Below are 18,855 nucleotides of genomic sequence, written 5' to 3'. Positions count from 1 at the left end.
ATACATAACACATATGCTTTATTACTACCGTTGACAAAATTGTTTCTTGTTTTCAAAATGAAAAGCTCTAGCACAAATATAGTAATCAATGCTTCCTCTCGCGAAGGGCCTATCTTTTACTTTATTGTTGAGTCAGTTTGCCCGTTCTTTCTATCCCGTAAGCAAACACTTGTGTCAACTCGTGTGCATTGATTCTTACATGTTTACTTATTGCACTTGTTATATTACTTTGTGTTGACAATTATCCATGAGATATACATGTTGAAGTTGAAAGCAACCGCTGAAACTTAATCTTCCTTTATGTTGCTTCAATGCCTTTACTTCGAATTTATTGCTTTATGAGTAACTCTTATGCAAGTCTTATTGATGCTTGTCTCGAAAGTATTATTCATGAAAAGTCTTTATTATGTGATTCATTAGTTTACTCATTATCTTCATCATTGCTTCGAATCGCTGCATTCATCTCATATGCTTTACAATAGTATGATCAAGATTATGATAGCATGTCACTTCGTAAATTATCTTTGTTATCGTTTACCTACTCGAGGGCGAGTAGGAACTAAGCTTAGGGATGCTTGATACGTCCCAAACGTATCTATAATTTCTTATGTTCCATGCTACTTTTATGATGATACTCACATGTTTTATACACATTATATGTCATATTTATGCATTTTACGGCACTAACCTACCGACGAGATGCCGAAGAGCCGCTTGTTGTTTTCTCGCTGTTTTTGGTTTCGAAATCCTAGTAAGGAAATATTCTCGGAATTGGACGAAATCAACGCCTGTGGTCCTATTTTTGCACGAAGCTTCCAGAAGTCCGAGGGAGAGACGAAGTGGGGCCATGAGGCGCCGCCACAACAGGGCGGCGCGGCCAGCAAGGGGCCCGCGCGGCCCTCTTGTGTGGGGCCCCCGTGGCGCCTCTTGACCTGCCCTTCCTCCTACTTAAAGCCTTCGTCGCGAAACCCCAGTACCGAGAGCCACGATACGGAAAACCTTCCAGAGACGCCGCCGCCGCCAATCCCATCTCGGGGGATTCAGGAGATCGCCTCCGGCACCCCGCCGGAGAGGGGAATCATCTCCCGGAGGTCTCTTCATCGCCATGATCGCCTCCGGATCGATGTGTGAGTAGTTCACCCCCGGACTATGGGTCCATAGCAGTAGCTAGATGGTTGTCTTCTCCTCATTGTGCTATCATGTTAGATCTTGTGAGCTGCCTATCATGATCAAGATCATCTATTTGTAATCTTTCATGTTGTGTTTGTTGGGATCCGATGAATATTGAATACTATGTCAAGTTGATTATCAATCTATCATATATGTTATTTATGTTCTTGCATGCTCTCCGTTGCTAGTAGATGCTCTGGCCAAGTTGATACTTGTGACTCCAAGAGGGAGTATTTATGCTCAATAGTGGGTTCATGCCTCCATTAAATCTGGGACACTGACGTAAAGTTCTAAGGTTGTGGATGTGCTTGTTGCCACTAGGGATAAAACATCGATGCTTTGTCTAAGGATATTTGTGTTGATTACATTACGCACCATACTTAATGCAATTGTCTCGTTGTTTACAACTTAATACCGGAAGGGGTTCGGATGATAACCCGAAAGTGGACTTTTTAGGCATAGATGCATGCCGGATAGCGGTCTCTCGTACTTTGTCGTAATGCCCCGATTAAATCTCATAGTACTCATCATGATATATGTATGTGCATTGTTATGCCTTCTTTATTTGTCAATTGCCCAACTCGTAATTTGTTCACCCAACATCTGCTATCTTATGGGAGAGACACCACTAGTGAACTGTGGACCCCGGTCCTATTCTTTACATCTGAAATACAATCTGCTGCAATTGTTTTTTACTGTTCTTCGCAAACAACCGTCATCATCCACACTATGCATCTAATCCTTTGTTTACAGCAAGCCGGTGAGATTGACAACCTCACTGTTACGTTGGGGCAAAGTACTTTGATTGTGCTGTGCAGGTTCCACGTTGGCGCCGGAATCCCTGGTGTTGCGCCGCACTACACTCCTCCGCCATCAACCTTCAACGTGCTTCTTGGCTCCTCCTGGTTCAATAAACCTTGGTTTCTTTCTGAGGGAAAACTTGCTACTGTACGCATCACACCTTCCTCTTGGGGTTCCCAACGGACGTGTCGACTGCCGAGTGCTTGAAGTTTAGTACTTAGTCTTGAGAACCATGCTCTCGGGGCTTGTTTCAACCCATATAAGGCTTTATCAAGTTTGCAGATGTACTGATTTTTTCCTTTGACTTCATACCCAGGTGGTTGTCTCATATAGACATTTTCCTCCAGAACACCATGTAGAAACGCGTTCTTCACATCTAGCTGTCGAAGATTCCACCCCCTGGAGACAGCAATAGACAAAACAAGGCGAATAGTAGCTGACTTTACTACAAGACTAAATGTGTCCTCATAGTCAATCCCATATCTCTGCTTAAACCCTTTAGCCACTAAGCGTGCTTTATATCTATCAATACTACCATCGGCCTTGTGTTTAATTTTGTAAACCCACTTGCAATCTATTATATTTTTGCCTGCATGATTTGGTGGAACTAAATGCCAAGTTTTATTCACCATGAGTGCCTCATATTCTTCATCCATTGCCCTTTTCCAATTTTCATTTTTTAGTGCATCATCTAGATTACTAGGTTCTCCTGAAGCAGCGAGATTCGCATACCTGACCATATTTTTGTATTGTCGCGGTTGTATTTTTCCAGTTTGCAACCGTGTAGTAACACGTGGCACAGGCGGTGCAGCACGTTGTGTCGGCGCAGAAGATCTGGCAGCACCTGGGGTGGATCCCGGGGCAGATCCTGTCGGGGCAGCAGTGTTCTCCTCGGAGTCCTGCGCCGTATCCGCCTCGGGATCGGCTGGCTCCGCACGGGATCCGGATGCACCGGTGTGGCTTGGCGCAGCAGTAGAGGGCGACGCAGACAATCCGGCTCGCCACTCCGAGCCACGTGGGTGGTCCCCACTCACGGCAGGATTTCCCGCGCGTGCGGACGCTCGGGCAGACGTGGCGCGCGCCGGTTGGAGATGCGATCGACGAGGCGATCCAGGTGACGCGTTTTCTGCAGCTGCGGACGCGTTTTCGCCAGAGGTGGGTCCCGCACGACCCTGGGCTTCCGTGTCGACACGGTGAGGCATGCAATGACGCGCCGAAGTGCTGTGTTCAACAGCAGTTTCAACCCTGTTTTCTGCATTGCTGTTTACAACTTCAGAATCATAGTTAGCTGCAGCAGTAGTATGAATATTATTCTCAATTGGATCAATTCCAAATTCACCCCCATGATCAAATTGAGAGGGATTTAGGAGGTGAGACGGTAAAAGGAGAATTTCCGAGCGAAGACGTTGTCCTGCATTTGCATGGAGTTTGGCAAAGGGAAATATTGTCTCATCAAAGATAACATCCCGAGAAATATAGATTCGACCAGAATTGATATCAAGACACTTGAAACCTTTATGAAGGTTGCTATATCCTAGAAATACACACTGTATGGAACGGTATTCTAGCTTTCTAGCATTAAAGGGTCGAAGGTTGGGGTAGCATGCACAGCTAAAAATGCGCATGGACTGATAATCGGGTTTGATCTTCTCAAGAACTTCTAGAGGTGTAGAGAAATCAAGAAGTTTAGTGGGGAGACGATTGATGAGATATACCGCAGCAATGAGTGCTTCATCCCAATATTTCAGTGGCATGGATGCTTGAGCAAGAAGTGATAGACCAACTTCGACAATATGCCTGTGTTTTCTCTCAGCGGCGCCATTCTGTTGATGGGCATGAGGACAAGAAACATGGTGAGTGATGCCAATTTGCTTAAAAAAGGAATTTAATCGTTCATATTCTCCTCCCCAGTCAGATTGGAGAGTGATGATTTTCCTATCAAAGCGTCTTTCAACAAGCGCTTGGAACTGATGGAATATACTAAACACTTCAGAACGATGTTTAATCAAGTAGATCCATGTAAATTTGCTGAAATCATCAATGAAGCTAACATAATAGTTCTTACGACCAAAAGAATCAGGGGCAGGTCCCCATACATCAGAATAAATCAACTCTAGAGGATGATGTGAAACACTAGTGGATCTCGAATAGGGCAATTGGTGACTCTTTGCCTTTTGACAAGCCTCACACACCGACTCATTATTTTTACTGGAACAAGGAAGATTATTGTGACTAATAATTTTATGAACTATGGGAGAGGCCGGATGGCCCAACCGACTATGCCATCTATGATGGGATGGCTTGGAGACTCCATAAGCTTGCTTGGATGATGGTGAAAAGGATGATGACTCAGGAACAGGGTAGAGACCATCTCGGCATGGTCCATCAAGCAGCACCTTCCTCGTGACCTGATCCTTAATGCAAAAGAATTCAGGATGAATTTCAACAAAAGTGTTATTATCTCTAGTGAGTCGATGTGCAGAGGCAAGATTTTTTGTAGCATCAGGAACATGGAGAACATTTTTAAGATGGATATTTTGATCATGAGCGAGAATAATAGAATTACCAATATGAGCAATATTCATACCTGCGCCATTGGCAGCGTGCACCTGGTCAGCACCATGGTAACGTTCATGGGCATGTAGCCTTTCTAGTTCACTTGTGATATGATCGGTGGCACCGGTGTCGATGTTCCAGCCGCCACCTCCATTGTTGTTGTAGTTGACATTGGCGGCTGTCCGCTCACGAGGGACGAAGTCCTGGGCGAAGCGGTACCAGCAGTTCATGGCGGTGTGGCCCGCCACATTGCAGAGCTGGCACGGTGCGCGATCACCACCACCGTGGTTGCCACCGTTGTTGTTGTAGTTTCCGCGGCCACGGCCATTGTTGTTGTAGTTGCCGCGGCCACGGCCATAGTTGCCACCGTTGTGGTAGCCACCACCGTTGTGGTAGCCTCCTTGGCCACCATTGCCGCCTCGTTGAGGATTGCCGCGACCTTGATCACCGCGGCCGCCACCACGACCACCGAAGCGGCCACGACCACCGAAGCGGCCACGACCACCGCGAGTAGCGGCGTTGACAGAGGATTGGGAGACTCCACAGAGCATCTGTTTACGACTTTCATAAGACAGAAGCTGCGAATAAAGTTCGCTCACCGTGATCGGCTCGGTTCTGGCGAGGATGGCGGCGACTAGCCCGGTGTAGGAGACCATATCTTCATCTTCAAGGGTCTTCCCGGCGGAGATCATCTCGTTCTCCAAAGATTTCATCATGGTGACATATTCTCCCATGGATTTGTTGCCCTTCTCCGCACTGGCAAGGGCGATGCGGGTGTTGGTGGTGTGTGCACGCGACCTGGCCGCGTACATGTCTTGCAGAATCTCCCAGAGCTCGGTCGCCGTCTCGACACCAGCGGTGTAGGGAAGCACTTCCCGTGAGAGAGATCCCACGAGGAAGCTAAGGACCTTTTGGTCCGACGCCACCCAGTCTTCATATGCTAGGTTCAGCTCGGTGACAGTCTCGTCACCCTTCTTTACTTCGATCTCTTCCTTGGGTGCCTCGATGGAGCCATCTAGGTAGCCCATAAGACGGGCACCCCTGACTGCCGGCAGAACTTGGGTTTGCTAGAGGATGAAGTTGCCTTTGCCCAGCCGCTCCGTCACGCCTGTCCCGAAGGTGGAGCCTCCCGAAGAGTTTTGCGTCGAGGAAGAAGAGGACATGTTGGCTGGCGGTGTCGACGTCAGATGGGATCGGCGGCGAGGGGAGGCTTTGTCGCTAGATGTGTTTTAGATTGTTGCACTAGCCAATTGAACCAAAAGTCCGAACTGATGGAAAGAGACTATACAGTGTATTTATATTCAACACTCCCCCTCACGTCTAGGCTATTTTAGTCCTTAGCGTGGGTTCGGTGCGAGCGCAGAATCTTTTTTCTTTTGTTTTTAAAACTGCGTGAGCAGGGTCTTGAACTTGAGACCTCTTGGCTCTGATACCATGTAGAAGTTTTAGGTTAAAGTGTCATACCCCTTTCGGGGCACACCGTGCGTGTTTATATAGGGAGTTTAACCTAACAACTCCAAAAGGGATATACATGGTTTGTTACAAGGAAGAGTCTAGAACATAATCTAGATAACCACTCTGGCCTTATCAACATGGCCGGTGGGATACAACACGCACGCACGTCACATATCGTGACAAGCCTAACTCGCTAACATAGCTATCATCATGCTCAGTGCTAATGTTTTGGTTGTTCTTGGTTCGTATGATCCTTATAATAGATTTCGCTAGGCTTTTGATGTCCAATAATAAATAAAGTTTGTGTATCGCTTGATACAAAGGAGGCAGAGGATTCGCTCCCCATTTCGAAAAAAAAATATTAAAAGATGGGGGCTGAGAGAAAAGTGTGAGGGTCATGATCCGGTCAGAAACCATGGGATCATGTATGCTTTTAAATAATATATAAAATGACCTTTTGATCGACGTCCAAATATTATTTTCTGTTAATTAGTTCAGAGAGTTGAGTTAGCCTAATTTTTGGGGATGAGAAAGGGAATAAAAGTATAATGTATGGTTCTAATTGTTAAAGATGGTCTCCAAGCAATGACATATGAAAGATAAAGGTTTCCATTTAAATTTAATTTATATATTACAAGTTAAATGAAAAACTATGAGTTTGATGTAAACCCTAGATGACTCGCCGTCCTTTGGGGCGCTTGATGGCTCCGCTCCGTCGTCGTTGCCCTCCCTCCTCCTGTTCTACTGCGTCCGCCGCTCCTTCCAGGTCCCTAACATGCGGTGACCCAACAAACCATTGCATGTTGTAGTACACAAGTCGTTGACATAATAACAATAAAACACTATTCCACTAGTGTTAGGTTTTCACCCTGAAGATAGTCTCCGTTCTCAAAAACAATACCTTCGACAGGGCTATTGCGAGGTACAACCAACTATGGTCTGATCTTGGATTTTCACCCTGATCGGTAAAACTCTGCACTTGTGTTGTTCGCCCCCATTTGCATACTGTTACTGAGAAATCCTAAACACCAAGCAAGTTCCTTAGAGTCGAATCTCTATTGCTAATCCTCACTTTCGGCTTCCATGATATTCTCCGCCTTTGACTTCACCATGGACCAAAACATATCATCTTGTGGCAACAAAGAACAGAGTTTCGCGTGGCTTCCTCCAGAACCAAACAATCGGAATAAAAAATGGAAGCGCACGATCAAATACCACTCGATCCAGCAGACTCTAGACAGAACTCCAAGCATCAGTCTAAAGGATATGTATGACCAGAAACTAACACCACAGATTGATAAAGCCCTCTAACAAGAAACCAAACTACCGAAAGAACACTCAAATTTTCTGTGTGCCAGGGGGGCAAGCTGCAGCGGAAAGCTCAATTGTTTCATTCAACGGATATGATATGTTTGAAGGTGAAAAGACAGTGGCGTTATCAAGTACAGAAATCCATGTTCAAAAAAAGTAAACACAAAATTGGTGCTTAACAGGGGAATTCCTGATTATTATGAAACTAATTGGGGGCTCGAGAAGGGAATACTGAGAAGGGCAGAAGGCTCAAGGCTGTGCTCTTTATGGATTTGATCATTTCCCCCAAAAGGTTGGGTGACCATTTGATCAGTATACGTATGTGAATATGGAATTTTGTTGGCCTTTGACAATTTGAACAAGGTCCCGACTGGACATTTCTTGGCATGTGGTCTACAGCTTTGAAAACAAGGGGTCTACAGCTTTGAAAACAAGGGCATATAGATTCACATACGGCCGTTGATTCCTTTTGCGCCTACATGATTTGTAGGTTTGAAATGACTCGGAAGGTTTACGGTCCGTCGAAGGGTCTGTGAAACTGAAGTGGAATTTGAAAAAGTAAAAATTACGCCGTTGCCGGGGATCGAACCCGGGTCACCCGCGTGACAGGCGGGAATACTTACCACTATACTACAACGACTTTGATGTCTAAGATAATTATACCTAGTAATCAACAGTAAGTAATGAGAGCATATTCAGGGCATCAAACTTTTCCTTCCAGTCATCTGTTGAGCATCCGCACATCCCAGCAGCATATTCCCAGCTTCCACTCTTGGCTTTACTGATAGATCGTTATCATCTTCCGTCTCACTATATTTAGTTGCTCCATTTGTCCAACCACTGGGTTCTTCCCCACTGTCCACTGAAGATCTGCATGCTTCAGAGGCCCTCGATGTAGCCATCCCGCCTGAAGCTTGTTGCCTTTACTTGTGAGTAATCTCGTCTCTCTTGTGCTTTCCTTTTTTAATGGACCCCTCTGACTTCTGATTGGTAAAGTTAATTTGCTTAGTTTAGCCCCCAGCTTTTCCTCGGTTTAAGTTTCTGTAGTTTCACTGTTCTATGTTGCTTAGTTCGAATCGGTTTCTCTTTGGAGACTCTTTTTTGCTGATACTAGGGGAAGCAGAATTCAAGTGCGAGCTCTAGATGTCTTGACCAAACCTGGTTCCCCTTTTCTAGATTGGTGACTTGCTCCAAGATTATAAAGAGATATTCCAGTCAATAATGTAGAGGAACATGCGTTAGGTTTTTTTTTTGGCAAACAAAGTGACGACACAAAGGCCTGATTACTAGAGTGGATTCAGTACATGTGCATACGGGTGCAGTGTGCACCACGTCCGCTTTGAACTTCGAGGCCCGTATGAAATGTATCAAGTGACATGGTTACGTAGCAGGGGAAAAAGTAGATGTTGATTCTTTTTCCAGGTTGCACTAGTAGTTCTGTACGAAATTACCTAGTTCGTCATTTATCTGTCAAGACCTCAAGCTTGATGATTTGCTCGAGACCTCGACTGCGGTGTTGGCACGTTTGTTGTTTTGCTTCCTTTTTATGATCTTATTTATTATAAAGCTGGTTGCACCATTTGAAGAATAGGCAATAGTAGATGGTTCATCACATAAAGTTCCTTCTAGTTATGGACAGATTGATTTTCAGGTTTGAATATGATTGTACATGCAATATATAGGTTTTTTTTACGGAAGATATATAGGTATTTTGTTACAAGATGTGTTGGAATACATTAATACTACTTTCTTGTCTCATTTAACTAGTTAGTATCCCTTTTCATACAAATATATGGTTACATACTTTGAAATAAAATAGATCTATGGTCGGTGATGGTGGGTACAACATATCAGGCATATTTTCCTGGGCACCGGATTTCGGGCTACATTTACTATAGTGTTCGTTTGCTTTTATTTAGTCATGTTGTAGTTTTAACTTAGCAGCTAGGTAGTTGTATTTGGTTTGTCTGGATTATCCAATATTATGTTCTATTAACAAAGAGACACGCGGAATCATTTATTGCAGTGAATGAATAGCCATCGTATTGTGGGTTCGGACAAAACGAAGACCCTTTTGGAAAGAAAAAAACTTAATAGGCACAATAGAAGCAAAAGTACTCCATCTAATCCATATTAATTATCGTTGATTTTAATAAAAAGATGCACTAAATTAGCGACAACTAATATGGATCAGAGAAGTTCACGATTCGAGTCATTCACCAGAAACTTGTATAGAAGTAAAAACCACAAGACACTTGAGAAGTTCAAATTTTTTGTTTATTCGAAAGGATTCACAAACTGCAGGTGTTACCTCGTGGCTGTTTTATTCCAGATTTAGTATGGAATAATCTCGTGACGGCAACCGACTGCCGGAGATGGGGGCAGGATGGGGCCCGCCACCCGTCGGAGATGGAGGTGGGGCGGGGTACGCACACGGCTAGAGTTGCGAGTATCGCATGTGGTTGAGTGGATTTGGGGAAGGATGAGTCAACAAGTGGATTTTACATCGTTCTGTAATTCCCACTCTAATTCCGAACCGTGCATAGCCGAGGATCGGAGGAATTGATCCCAACGCTATCCTTCCGTCTGCCGCCGCCTGCGCCTCAGTTAGCCGCCATGGATGACTGCTTTCGCACCCGAACCCGAGCGACCACCGGCGGCTCGGATAGAAAATGTTGAGACTGAGGTGCCACCTCCTGCGGCGGAGAACTTTGAGCGACGGAGAAGGTGTTCCGATTGTTCTGGTTCTCGAGTGTTCGGTCAAGGCGGTGGAAATACTATCCTAACAGGAGCAGAAGCGACGGGCAAACAACCGGTAGCCGGTCACCTTCCAGCTAAAGAAAAAATGCAAAAGAAGTAACCGAGCGGATAAGTAAAGTGAAAAATAGCAAAGCGTCAGCTAATGGTTGGAAAAGGAGTGGATAATTTGCACATCTACAGTACCCAGATCATTATAAAGGGTGCTAAACTGATTGAAAATTATATAGGGTATAAATAGCCCGATTTGTTTTTCAAAGTTATTTTAAAATTTAATTTTTTTCCCCAAAATTTAAGAGATGACTGGAGGGAGCCAAACACACTTTTTTCAACTAGTGTGTTGATCCGTGACGTACTAGAACCTTCGGCACCAAGTTTGATGTGCTCATGGAAGTCGGCCCATTCCTTGGCCGCGTTCGTGTTCTAGAACTTGCCGAGACGACAAGTCCACCTTGCGGCTCCCCATCCGTCGGTCGCGCACCACGTGTCCCCATTCGGCCATTACCCCTCGCCAACTCCACCCGGCTTCTTCGCTCTCGACGTGCCCGCGATGACGACGCCTCCCTGTCCGCGTCTTAAACTTAACCCCGAAGGACGACCCTCTCCCCGCGTACCCGCAAACCCACCCCCACCTCTCGCTGCTCACCGGGGCCCAGCCCGTACCGCGGTTTTAATTCGCCATCAAGCGGGCGGGTGGAATCCAATTCCATTCAATTTTCGGGGGCCGTAGCTGCCACCTCGCGGACAAACCCAACCCAGCGTTCAAACGGACGGCCGCGATCGCATCACGCGTCGTATAAAGCAACCTACCCAGGCTACGCGCACCCGGAAGAGATCTTTGCGTGAGCACGCCCAGAGAAAAAAAAAACCAGCGAGAAAAGCTTGGGGGTTTGTCCTTGGCGTCGGCGGAGAAGGGTGCGTTCGGGCATGGCGGAGCACAAGGAGGAGCACGAGTCGGTGATGGAGTCGGTCATGGACAAGATCTCCGACAAGTTCCACGGCGACGGGGGCTCCTCCTCCTCGTCCTCGGACTCGGACGACGACAAGAAGAAGGGGTCGTCTTCCTCGTCGGCGGCGGCGGCCGCCAAGGCCAAGATCTACCGCCTCTTCGGCCGCGAGAAGCCCGTGCACGCAGTCCTCGGCGGCGGAAAGCGTAAGCGCCCGAACTTCGTAGTTCAGATTCGCAAGTCAAGCTGTGCTGCTGTAGATCCGATTCGATCCGATCTCGCTTCCTCTAGCTTGTTTTTACTGCCAACTGCTGCTACTGCTTCGTTGATGCTAGCTCCAAGTCTTAACTAGCTTAGGGACGATATACCCGTGATCTTAACGCGATCTATGCTACTCCTTAGTAGCTTTGCTTGGACGGTTTACTAGAGCTCGTCCGTGCGCAGCGAGCTCGAGGATTTGTTGCTTAGTTTGATCAATTAATGTTGACGGGTAGACGGCGATGCAGTTTGTCGTGGCTCTAAAACCCTGATACACTCCATCCGATCTGGGGATCGTGGAGAAGATCTGGATTGCTTAACCGTGCCAAAATATCTATTCGTCTGTTTGGCCTGACGCGGATTGCTCACAATTTTTACTGCCTTGGCTGCAGCTGCTGACCTTGTTCTATGGAGGAACAAGAAGATCTCCGGAGGGGTGCTGGCCGGCGCCACGGCCATCTGGCTCCTGTTCGAGGTCATGGAGTACCACCTGCTCACCCTGCTCGGCCACTGCCTCATCCTCTCCCTGGCCACCCTCTTCCTCTGGTCCAACGCCTGCACCTTCATCAACAAGTGAGCTTCTCCTCGCTTGCAAAGTCAAATTGATTGATACAACTTGTTGTATGTAGACCTGCTGCTGTTTATTGTGCTGCGCCAGCTTGGTCCGTCACTAGCCTTATGGTTTTTTTCTGATTGGCACTTGGTGGTATTTAGGTCTCCCCCAAACATTCCTGAGGTGACGATTCCAGAGGACACCATTGTGAACATTGCCCGGTCGCTGAGATATGAGATCAACAGGGGCTTCTTTACTTTGAAGGAGATCGGTCAGGGCCGTGATCTGAAGAAATTCCTCATTGTATGTTTGTTTATCTCCTCAATTTCAATTTGGCCATGCTGAATGTTGGGTGCTTTCTGTATAGCCTGCTCACCAAGGTGTGATCTCTTCTTTGTATGCTCAGGTGGTTGCCGGCCTCTGGGTTCTTTCTGTTCTTGGGAGCTCTTGCAACTTCTTGACATTGGCATATATAGGTAATTACTGCTTGTGTTGGAGGACTTAAATTGATCACTGCTACTCACTAATTTTCCGTGGGAGTTGTGAACTGACGACAGCTGTTGTTTTTCCCACTGCAGTCTTCGTGGTGCTCTACACGGTGCCAGTTCTGTATGAGAAGTACGATGACAAGGTTGATGCTTTCGGTGAGAAGGCCATGATCGAACTGAAGAAGTACTACGCCATCGTCGACGAGAAGTACCTCTCCAAGATCCCCAAGGGTCCTCTGAAGAACAAGAAGCCATAGATCATGCCCTGCAGCGACTTGCCATCTCTGTTAAATCTCAACTTGTCACCTCCCATTTTGAAGGATGGTTCTGTGTTATTGTGCCTGTCTCTAGTCAATACTTGCTAGTACATATAGGTTTGGTGTGCTGATCTTTTTGTGAAGTGGATCCATGCCAGCTGAAAACTGTTGATTTTTATTTTTATTTGTTTTTCAACTTTCAGCATGGCTACTCCTGGGAGCCGCAAATATTGTGGCATTATCAATTTATCATTGCTCTAGTGCCTAGTGAACTTTGTGATGGTACTTATTGCCTAGTGGCTTTATCCATTGTTTTTGCTGGAAGAGTTTTGCCATATATCTTTCATGAGCATTGATAAAATCTCATTCGGTTACAACAAATATGACAAGATTGATACATCTGTATCAAAAGAGTGTTCTTCTGTTATGATGGGTGCTCTGTAAATATATTATTTTGCTTTTATTTATCTGAACTGAGTTGGCCCGTTCTGTTTTCTGCGTGGTTATTACGAACGATCCTTTGGGTTTATTTGTTCATTTCTTAAATGAGTTTCTTCTAGATGATAGCTTCATGAGAACACGAAGCATGCTCAAGTTGGCCAGTCCATTGGTTGAATTTGCTGGTCAATGGTTTTGTGGTAGGGCACTTTTTTTTTTGACAATCAATACCACATATATTCAGAATAACAAATAGTACATGGTAGAGATACACGAGCTGTCTCCAGCGATTACAAAATAAAGTCTAAAAGATACTAGCAAATCTTCGAGGTCTTCAAACTCTTTCTTCTTCCAAGACATAATCTTGTACTTTTCGAAGGCAGCCAATGATAGATAACAAACCATAGACACTGTAAATACCAACGAAGGTTCTCCCATAATTTTAATTTGAGCCGCAATGCCAAGGCTGCGTGCACGCGCGCAACCATTAAAGTAGTCAATCAACATCGGCAAGAGTACCAACACCGAGTATGTCAGGGAATAAAAACCGATCTGCCTTGTCGACGTTGATGGAGAGCCGAGAATACGAATCACCATTGTCGAGGACGTAGCAACCGGGACAAGAACTGCGAGGATAATCCTCCTCGCGGCAACCATGAGAAAAGATCCAAGATCGATCTGGCGAAGTAAGATCCGAACACCCATACCTAGATAATTGTAATCTTTCGGCACCACCATTGACGTCGGGAAGGAGATCTCGTCGTCGAACGAAAGGCCGAAGATCACTTATTGCGGACGATGCCATCTCCATTGCGGGGAAACCAACAAGAAAACGGCGACCAAAAACCTAACATAGACTACCGAAAAGACTACTTTTATTGAAAACTCCACTCATAGATCGGGTTCCCCACTCCTCCCGACGCCGGCGAAGCCGGCCGGAGGAGGGGGAACCGATCTATGGAGAAGGCTGAGTAGGGGCGGCTAGAGCTTTTCTCAAGAGGCGGCGGCTACAGGGACGTAATTGTGGTAGGGCACTTACAATGGTAGGAAAGACATGTTTAAGAGAAGACGATAAATATTAGAGGTACAATGCATTATTATTATAATCATTTTTTTACAATAAATAAGAATTAATTACTTTTAGTAAAATTATGTGACTAAAGCAAGATAAGTCATACAATAGGAAAATAGTTTTATCTTATTTCATAAGAGTTTCAGCTCTCTCCAACTAAGCAAAGCAAAAATCTTAGGTAGCAAACGTAACAGAAGGTTGATGCCACTCTATTGTATATACCCTTAGGGTCTGAAGAGTTGTTTGGACAATCCAGAATAATGCATTACGTTTAGGTGGACTCTTTTTTGGCGGAAAACCGATCCCGGGTGCATATGCATCCTATATGTATAAAACATATTTATAAAATATAAAAAATTAGGAAAACAGCTTAACATGTAGAGAGACATATTCTATGTGCGCGCGTCAAATTTCACATAAAACCGGCAATTTTTGTATCCTCTGTGTAAAAAGACAAACAATGCTTCGAGAGATAGACTATTTTAGCACCAAAAATTTATCTTTTTTGCACAGGGCACAAAACATATCGGTTTTTGCTAAAATAACTTTATGAGTATGTAACATGGCAAGACATACGCGAGGCATTTTTATTTGTATTTTTTGACGTTTGTAAATATATTTAATATGCATTTCAAATAAAGGGTGCATATGCACCCGGGTGCAGAAACACCGTGTTACTTTTTTGGGCCAAAGGTTAGGCTATTTCTTTTCTTGAGGGGAAGCTATCATGACAACTTTATTGATCAACAAAAAAGATTACATTGTCCGTAAGCAACTTGGTGATAAAATTTGGCGGATCCTCCATTCAAACTGAATGGGGTGAGCCACCTTATTATTACTTTCCCTGTCACTATGACAAAAGGTAACATGACGCTCCAATAGAGTTACCTCTATCAAGAATAGTAGATATCACATCCATACAATTACTGTTTACGGTTAGGTTAATTTCGTACACCTAATTTATTTGCCAAAAATAGCCCATCTCTTAGAGCTCTTGTTTGCCGCATTCGATATAGACTATAGAGGGAATGTCACAATTACTGCAAGCAATAAAAATACCGCGATCATCACAAATAACAGCACCTGCAGCTTTCGTGCATGTCTCAGCAAGAAAAGAGGCATCAACATTCAATTTGTAGTATCCTTCATTCGGTTTCTCCCAACCTTCATTTTAGACCCTCACATTCTTCTTGCAAGCCCTAAAATAAAACATACATATATGAGCCAGAATTTGCAGGAACATGGACAACAATTCAGTCCAGCAATCAGCCACAAGAGGTGTCAATTCGAGTACTTGTAGAGAAGGATTACTTGCCAGCTTTTGAAGGGATATTGGCGACCGTACTCTCAAGTACTTGTGGAGAAGGATTACTTGCCAGCTTTTGAAGGGATATTGGCGACCCTACTCTCGCATATTCGTGGCTAAATGAGGAATGTCCCCATGGTATTGATACATTGCAAACGTATCTACAATTTTTGATGCTTCATGCTTGTTTTACATCAATTGTTATATGTTTTGTTTACACTTCGTGGTATTTTTAAGCATTTTCTGGAACAAACCTATTAACAAGATGCCACAGTGCCAGTTCTGTTTTCTGTTGTTTTTGTATTTTAGAAAAGTTATATATGAAATATTCTCGGAACTGGGCGAAACAAAAGCCAAACCTCCTATTTTTTCCGACACGAAGACGGAGTCTAAAGCAGAGACGGAGAAGAGTTGGGAGGCGGCCACACCATGCCTGGGCGCGGGCCCCCGGCCGGGATGGTGTGGCCCCCCCGGGCGTCCACCGACCTCGCCCTTCCGCCTATATATTGCCTTCGACGCGAAAACCCTAAATACCAGAGTCATATTCCACGAAAAATTCCATAGCTCCGCCGCCATCGAAGACAAGTATCGAGGGACATAAACTCTCTGTTTCGGCACCCTACCAGGACGGGGAATTTCCCCCGAAGCCATCTTCATCGACTCCACCGTCATCTTTATCGCCGTTGCTGACTCCCATGATGAGGAGGAGTAGTTCTTCCCCGAGGCTAAGGGCTCTACCGGTAGCTATGTGGTTTATCTCTCTCTCCCATGGTGTGATCTTTATGTGATCATGGGCTTTGTAATCTAGTTGAATAAGTAGATGTTACTCTTCATCTATTATGCTACTCAAGTGATTTTATTATTGTGATCTCCGGAGACACCTTGTCCCACGGTGTGAAGGTGACAGTGTACGCACCGTGTGTGGCTCTTAGGCTAAAGATTACATAAATACTTATCATGAGTTATAATTTGAGTTGGATGTCTCTATGAAATTGTGGTGTTCGTTAGTACTACTTTGGATGCTCAAAGTGACAGCATGAGGTGTCCCTAGGTTGGGCATGCGGACTTTAAGGCTTGCTTTTGTAGCCCTACACGATGAATTGGTGTTCGTTATCCAACCAGAGAGTGGTTCAGAGTAGCATAATGAAGAGATGATATTTATGTATTCTAGTATGATATCATTGTTGAGAGTGTCCACTAGTGAAAGTAAGATCCCTATGTCTTATTTCTAAACATTAAAACACCGTTTACAACCAGTTCTGCTACATGTTTGCTTGCTGCCATTTTTATTTCAGATTGCAATTACCACTTGTAATCATCCATATTATTTGTATTTCACTATGTCTTTGCCGAACTAGTGCACCGATACACCAGACAAGTGTGTTGGGGACACAAGAGACTTCTTGTATCTTAATTGCAGGGTTGCTTGAAAGGGATATCTTTGACCTCTACCTACCTGAGTTCGATAAACCTTGGGTGATTCACTAAAGGGAAACTTGTTGTTGTTCTGCAAACCTCTGCACTTGGAGACCCAACACTCTCTACAAGAATAGAAGCATGCGTAGACATCAGGTATTCAGTATAGGCAACAGAGGCACCTAATGTCGCCGTACCTATAAGAGATCAGCCTATCCAAAACATAAACCAAACACACTCTTAGATCCCTTTGGTCTCCATTACCGACAAGCACTAGCACATGCGCCAAAAATTTCGGTACGATGGTAGCGGCCTAGCAGGAGATTTGTTCGGATATGTGAAGTATAGAGAGATAGAGAGACTTCTAGCGCACTGGATGCATAGCTGGGAACTCCCGAGCGACTGCGAGGATTTATAGCCATGATTCACCAGCAATCAAAAGACGTAATCACTTGTTATAGGAGTCCGAGAATCAACTGTTATAATTGAGGGATTATTGTGTTAGAGCTAGCGAGAGGGAAGGCGAGCGGGCTCATTCTTAGTTACTCAGTTTTTGGTGGTTAATAATGGTGGAGGGAGAGGATCTAAGGAGCCATGCGGGGAAATAATTGAATGCAGAAAAGGAACACTCTACAAAGATTTTCTGATGAGTGATAATTTATTTCTATAATAAAAAATGATGACATGGCAGGATGAGGTGGATGGCTTGAATGTAGAGAGAAATATGGTAGTTGGGGGTCTCCTATTTAGAGATAAGATTTCTTGTTAGATTAGCGTTTGACGGAAACATTAGGGGAACTTGATGGGGAGATGAGGTGGGGGCGGTGCCCCCCCGACATACACTAAGCTACGTCGTGCATGAAAAAAACTTGGTGGGTCAATTTTAGAAGACATTCACTCTAGTTCGTCCGTGGTCATCTGATCGCCCTCGATATCGAGCGACATAACCTGGCCACGATTGTTATGTAAAATGCACAATTTATCTAGAGTGCCAGGACAAGAAGTGGTGCAACGATGATCGCCGCTGCATCAGAGAGGAAGATGGCGATGCATAGCGGAACATAGACACTTTAAATTTGTCTTGTCTTCTGAGGTTTGCAAATTCGATCATGCAAAAAAGGATTTGTTGTATTATTAGCACAACTTGCCTTATGATTCAACTAAGGCAACAAAATATGGAATACAATAACCAGCGGGAGGTCGACCATAGCAAACATGTCTGCCAATATCGTGCGATGTGGCTCCTCTAGCTAGGTTATGAGCATTCACATTGGAGCTCATATATTTGGAAAGTAGTAGAGACGAATTGCGTCAAAAAAATACTAAATCTCTTTGACTACATTGCTAGAAACACCCAAATTGTAACCATTGGCCCGCCGAGACTAGTTCCTTACGGCTGGAGCTGATCATGAGATGCCAAAGTCCCGTATCTCTAGCTGACGCAGTTGCTTCTCCGTAGTCCATGGGCTTCAAGTGTTACCAAGTCCGTAGCTCCTTGACAACGACTACCGAAGCTCCCATAGTTAAGAATTTTTCCACCCCCGCACCAACATTGATCTTCCTGCAATGTGAGTTTGAAGATCAACCAACGTGATGATTTTCGAACTCGGATCGTAGGCTTTTCCACCGACTACCGAAATATTCCTGATGAAATTTTTCATAAATTTGTATGTACTATGGTAGGCACGAATCTCGAAAACTAAATAGACGGTGATGGAAACATCCACACTCATACGTGGATGTACAGAAGTATTTCCGAATTTGTATATCAAGAGAGGCTCTGAAACCCGAGCGTGCCAAACTGACCGGCATTTTTGCCTTTGTCTATTGGCGACTGCCGACTGGGTTGAAGACGTGTTTTGGGCTACTGGGTCCCGACTGGGCCGGGTTGCCCGGGTCGAAGAAGTAGGGTCGCCCCAACTAGGGATGAATCGCCGCATCCTACCCTCAAAGGCTCAAAGCCTCAAACACCCGGCAGCAGGTGTCAGCGCCTCAGCGGAGACTAACGTCCTCACCGGCCAACGCCACGGCTCGCTGCCCCACCTTCCTCTTTCTTCCCGCCCTCGCCGC

General features: G+C 45.0%; 1 protein-coding gene and 1 non-coding gene across 2 annotated transcripts; one reads left to right on the top strand and one right to left on the bottom strand.

Moving 5' to 3' along the window:
• Window positions 1–7,861: 7,861 nt before the first annotated feature.
• On the bottom strand, window positions 7,862–7,933 carry TRNAD-GUC. The gene has a single exon. It is a non-coding gene; the product is annotated as a tRNA-Asp (tRNA).
• Window positions 7,934–10,911: 2,978 nt separating this feature from the next.
• LOC124660848 (reticulon-like protein B1) lies at window positions 10,912–12,873 on the top strand. Its single transcript, XM_047198685.1, has 5 exons — window positions 10,912–11,203; window positions 11,648–11,828; window positions 11,970–12,111; window positions 12,215–12,284; window positions 12,387–12,873. Exons 1-5 carry the CDS (start codon window positions 10,978–10,980, stop codon window positions 12,551–12,553), a joined length of 786 nt encoding a protein of 261 aa, XP_047054641.1. The 5' UTR covers window positions 10,912–10,977; the 3' UTR covers window positions 12,554–12,873.
• The last annotated feature ends 5,982 nt before the right edge of the window (window positions 12,874–18,855 follow it).

The sequence above is a fragment of the Lolium rigidum genome, chromosome 6, assembly GCF_022539505.1.
Source record: "Lolium rigidum isolate FL_2022 chromosome 6, APGP_CSIRO_Lrig_0.1, whole genome shotgun sequence".
NCBI lineage: Eukaryota > Viridiplantae > Streptophyta > Magnoliopsida > Poales > Poaceae > Lolium > Lolium rigidum.
Note: the sequence above shows the minus strand (reverse complement) of the source record. Positions and strands in the feature narration are given on the sequence as shown.

Coding starts and splice junctions, on each gene's coding strand:
- LOC124660848 (XM_047198685.1), top strand. CDS start 10,978: ATGGCGGAGCACAAGGAGGAGCACGAGTCGGTGATGGAGTCGGTCATG. Junction 12,112..12,214: donor ATCTGAAGAAATTCCTCATT/GTATGTTTGTTT, acceptor TTGTATGCTCAG/GTGGTTGCCGGCCTCTGGGT. Junction 12,285..12,386: donor CTTGACATTGGCATATATAG/GTAATTACTGCT, acceptor TTCCCACTGCAG/TCTTCGTGGTGCTCTACACG.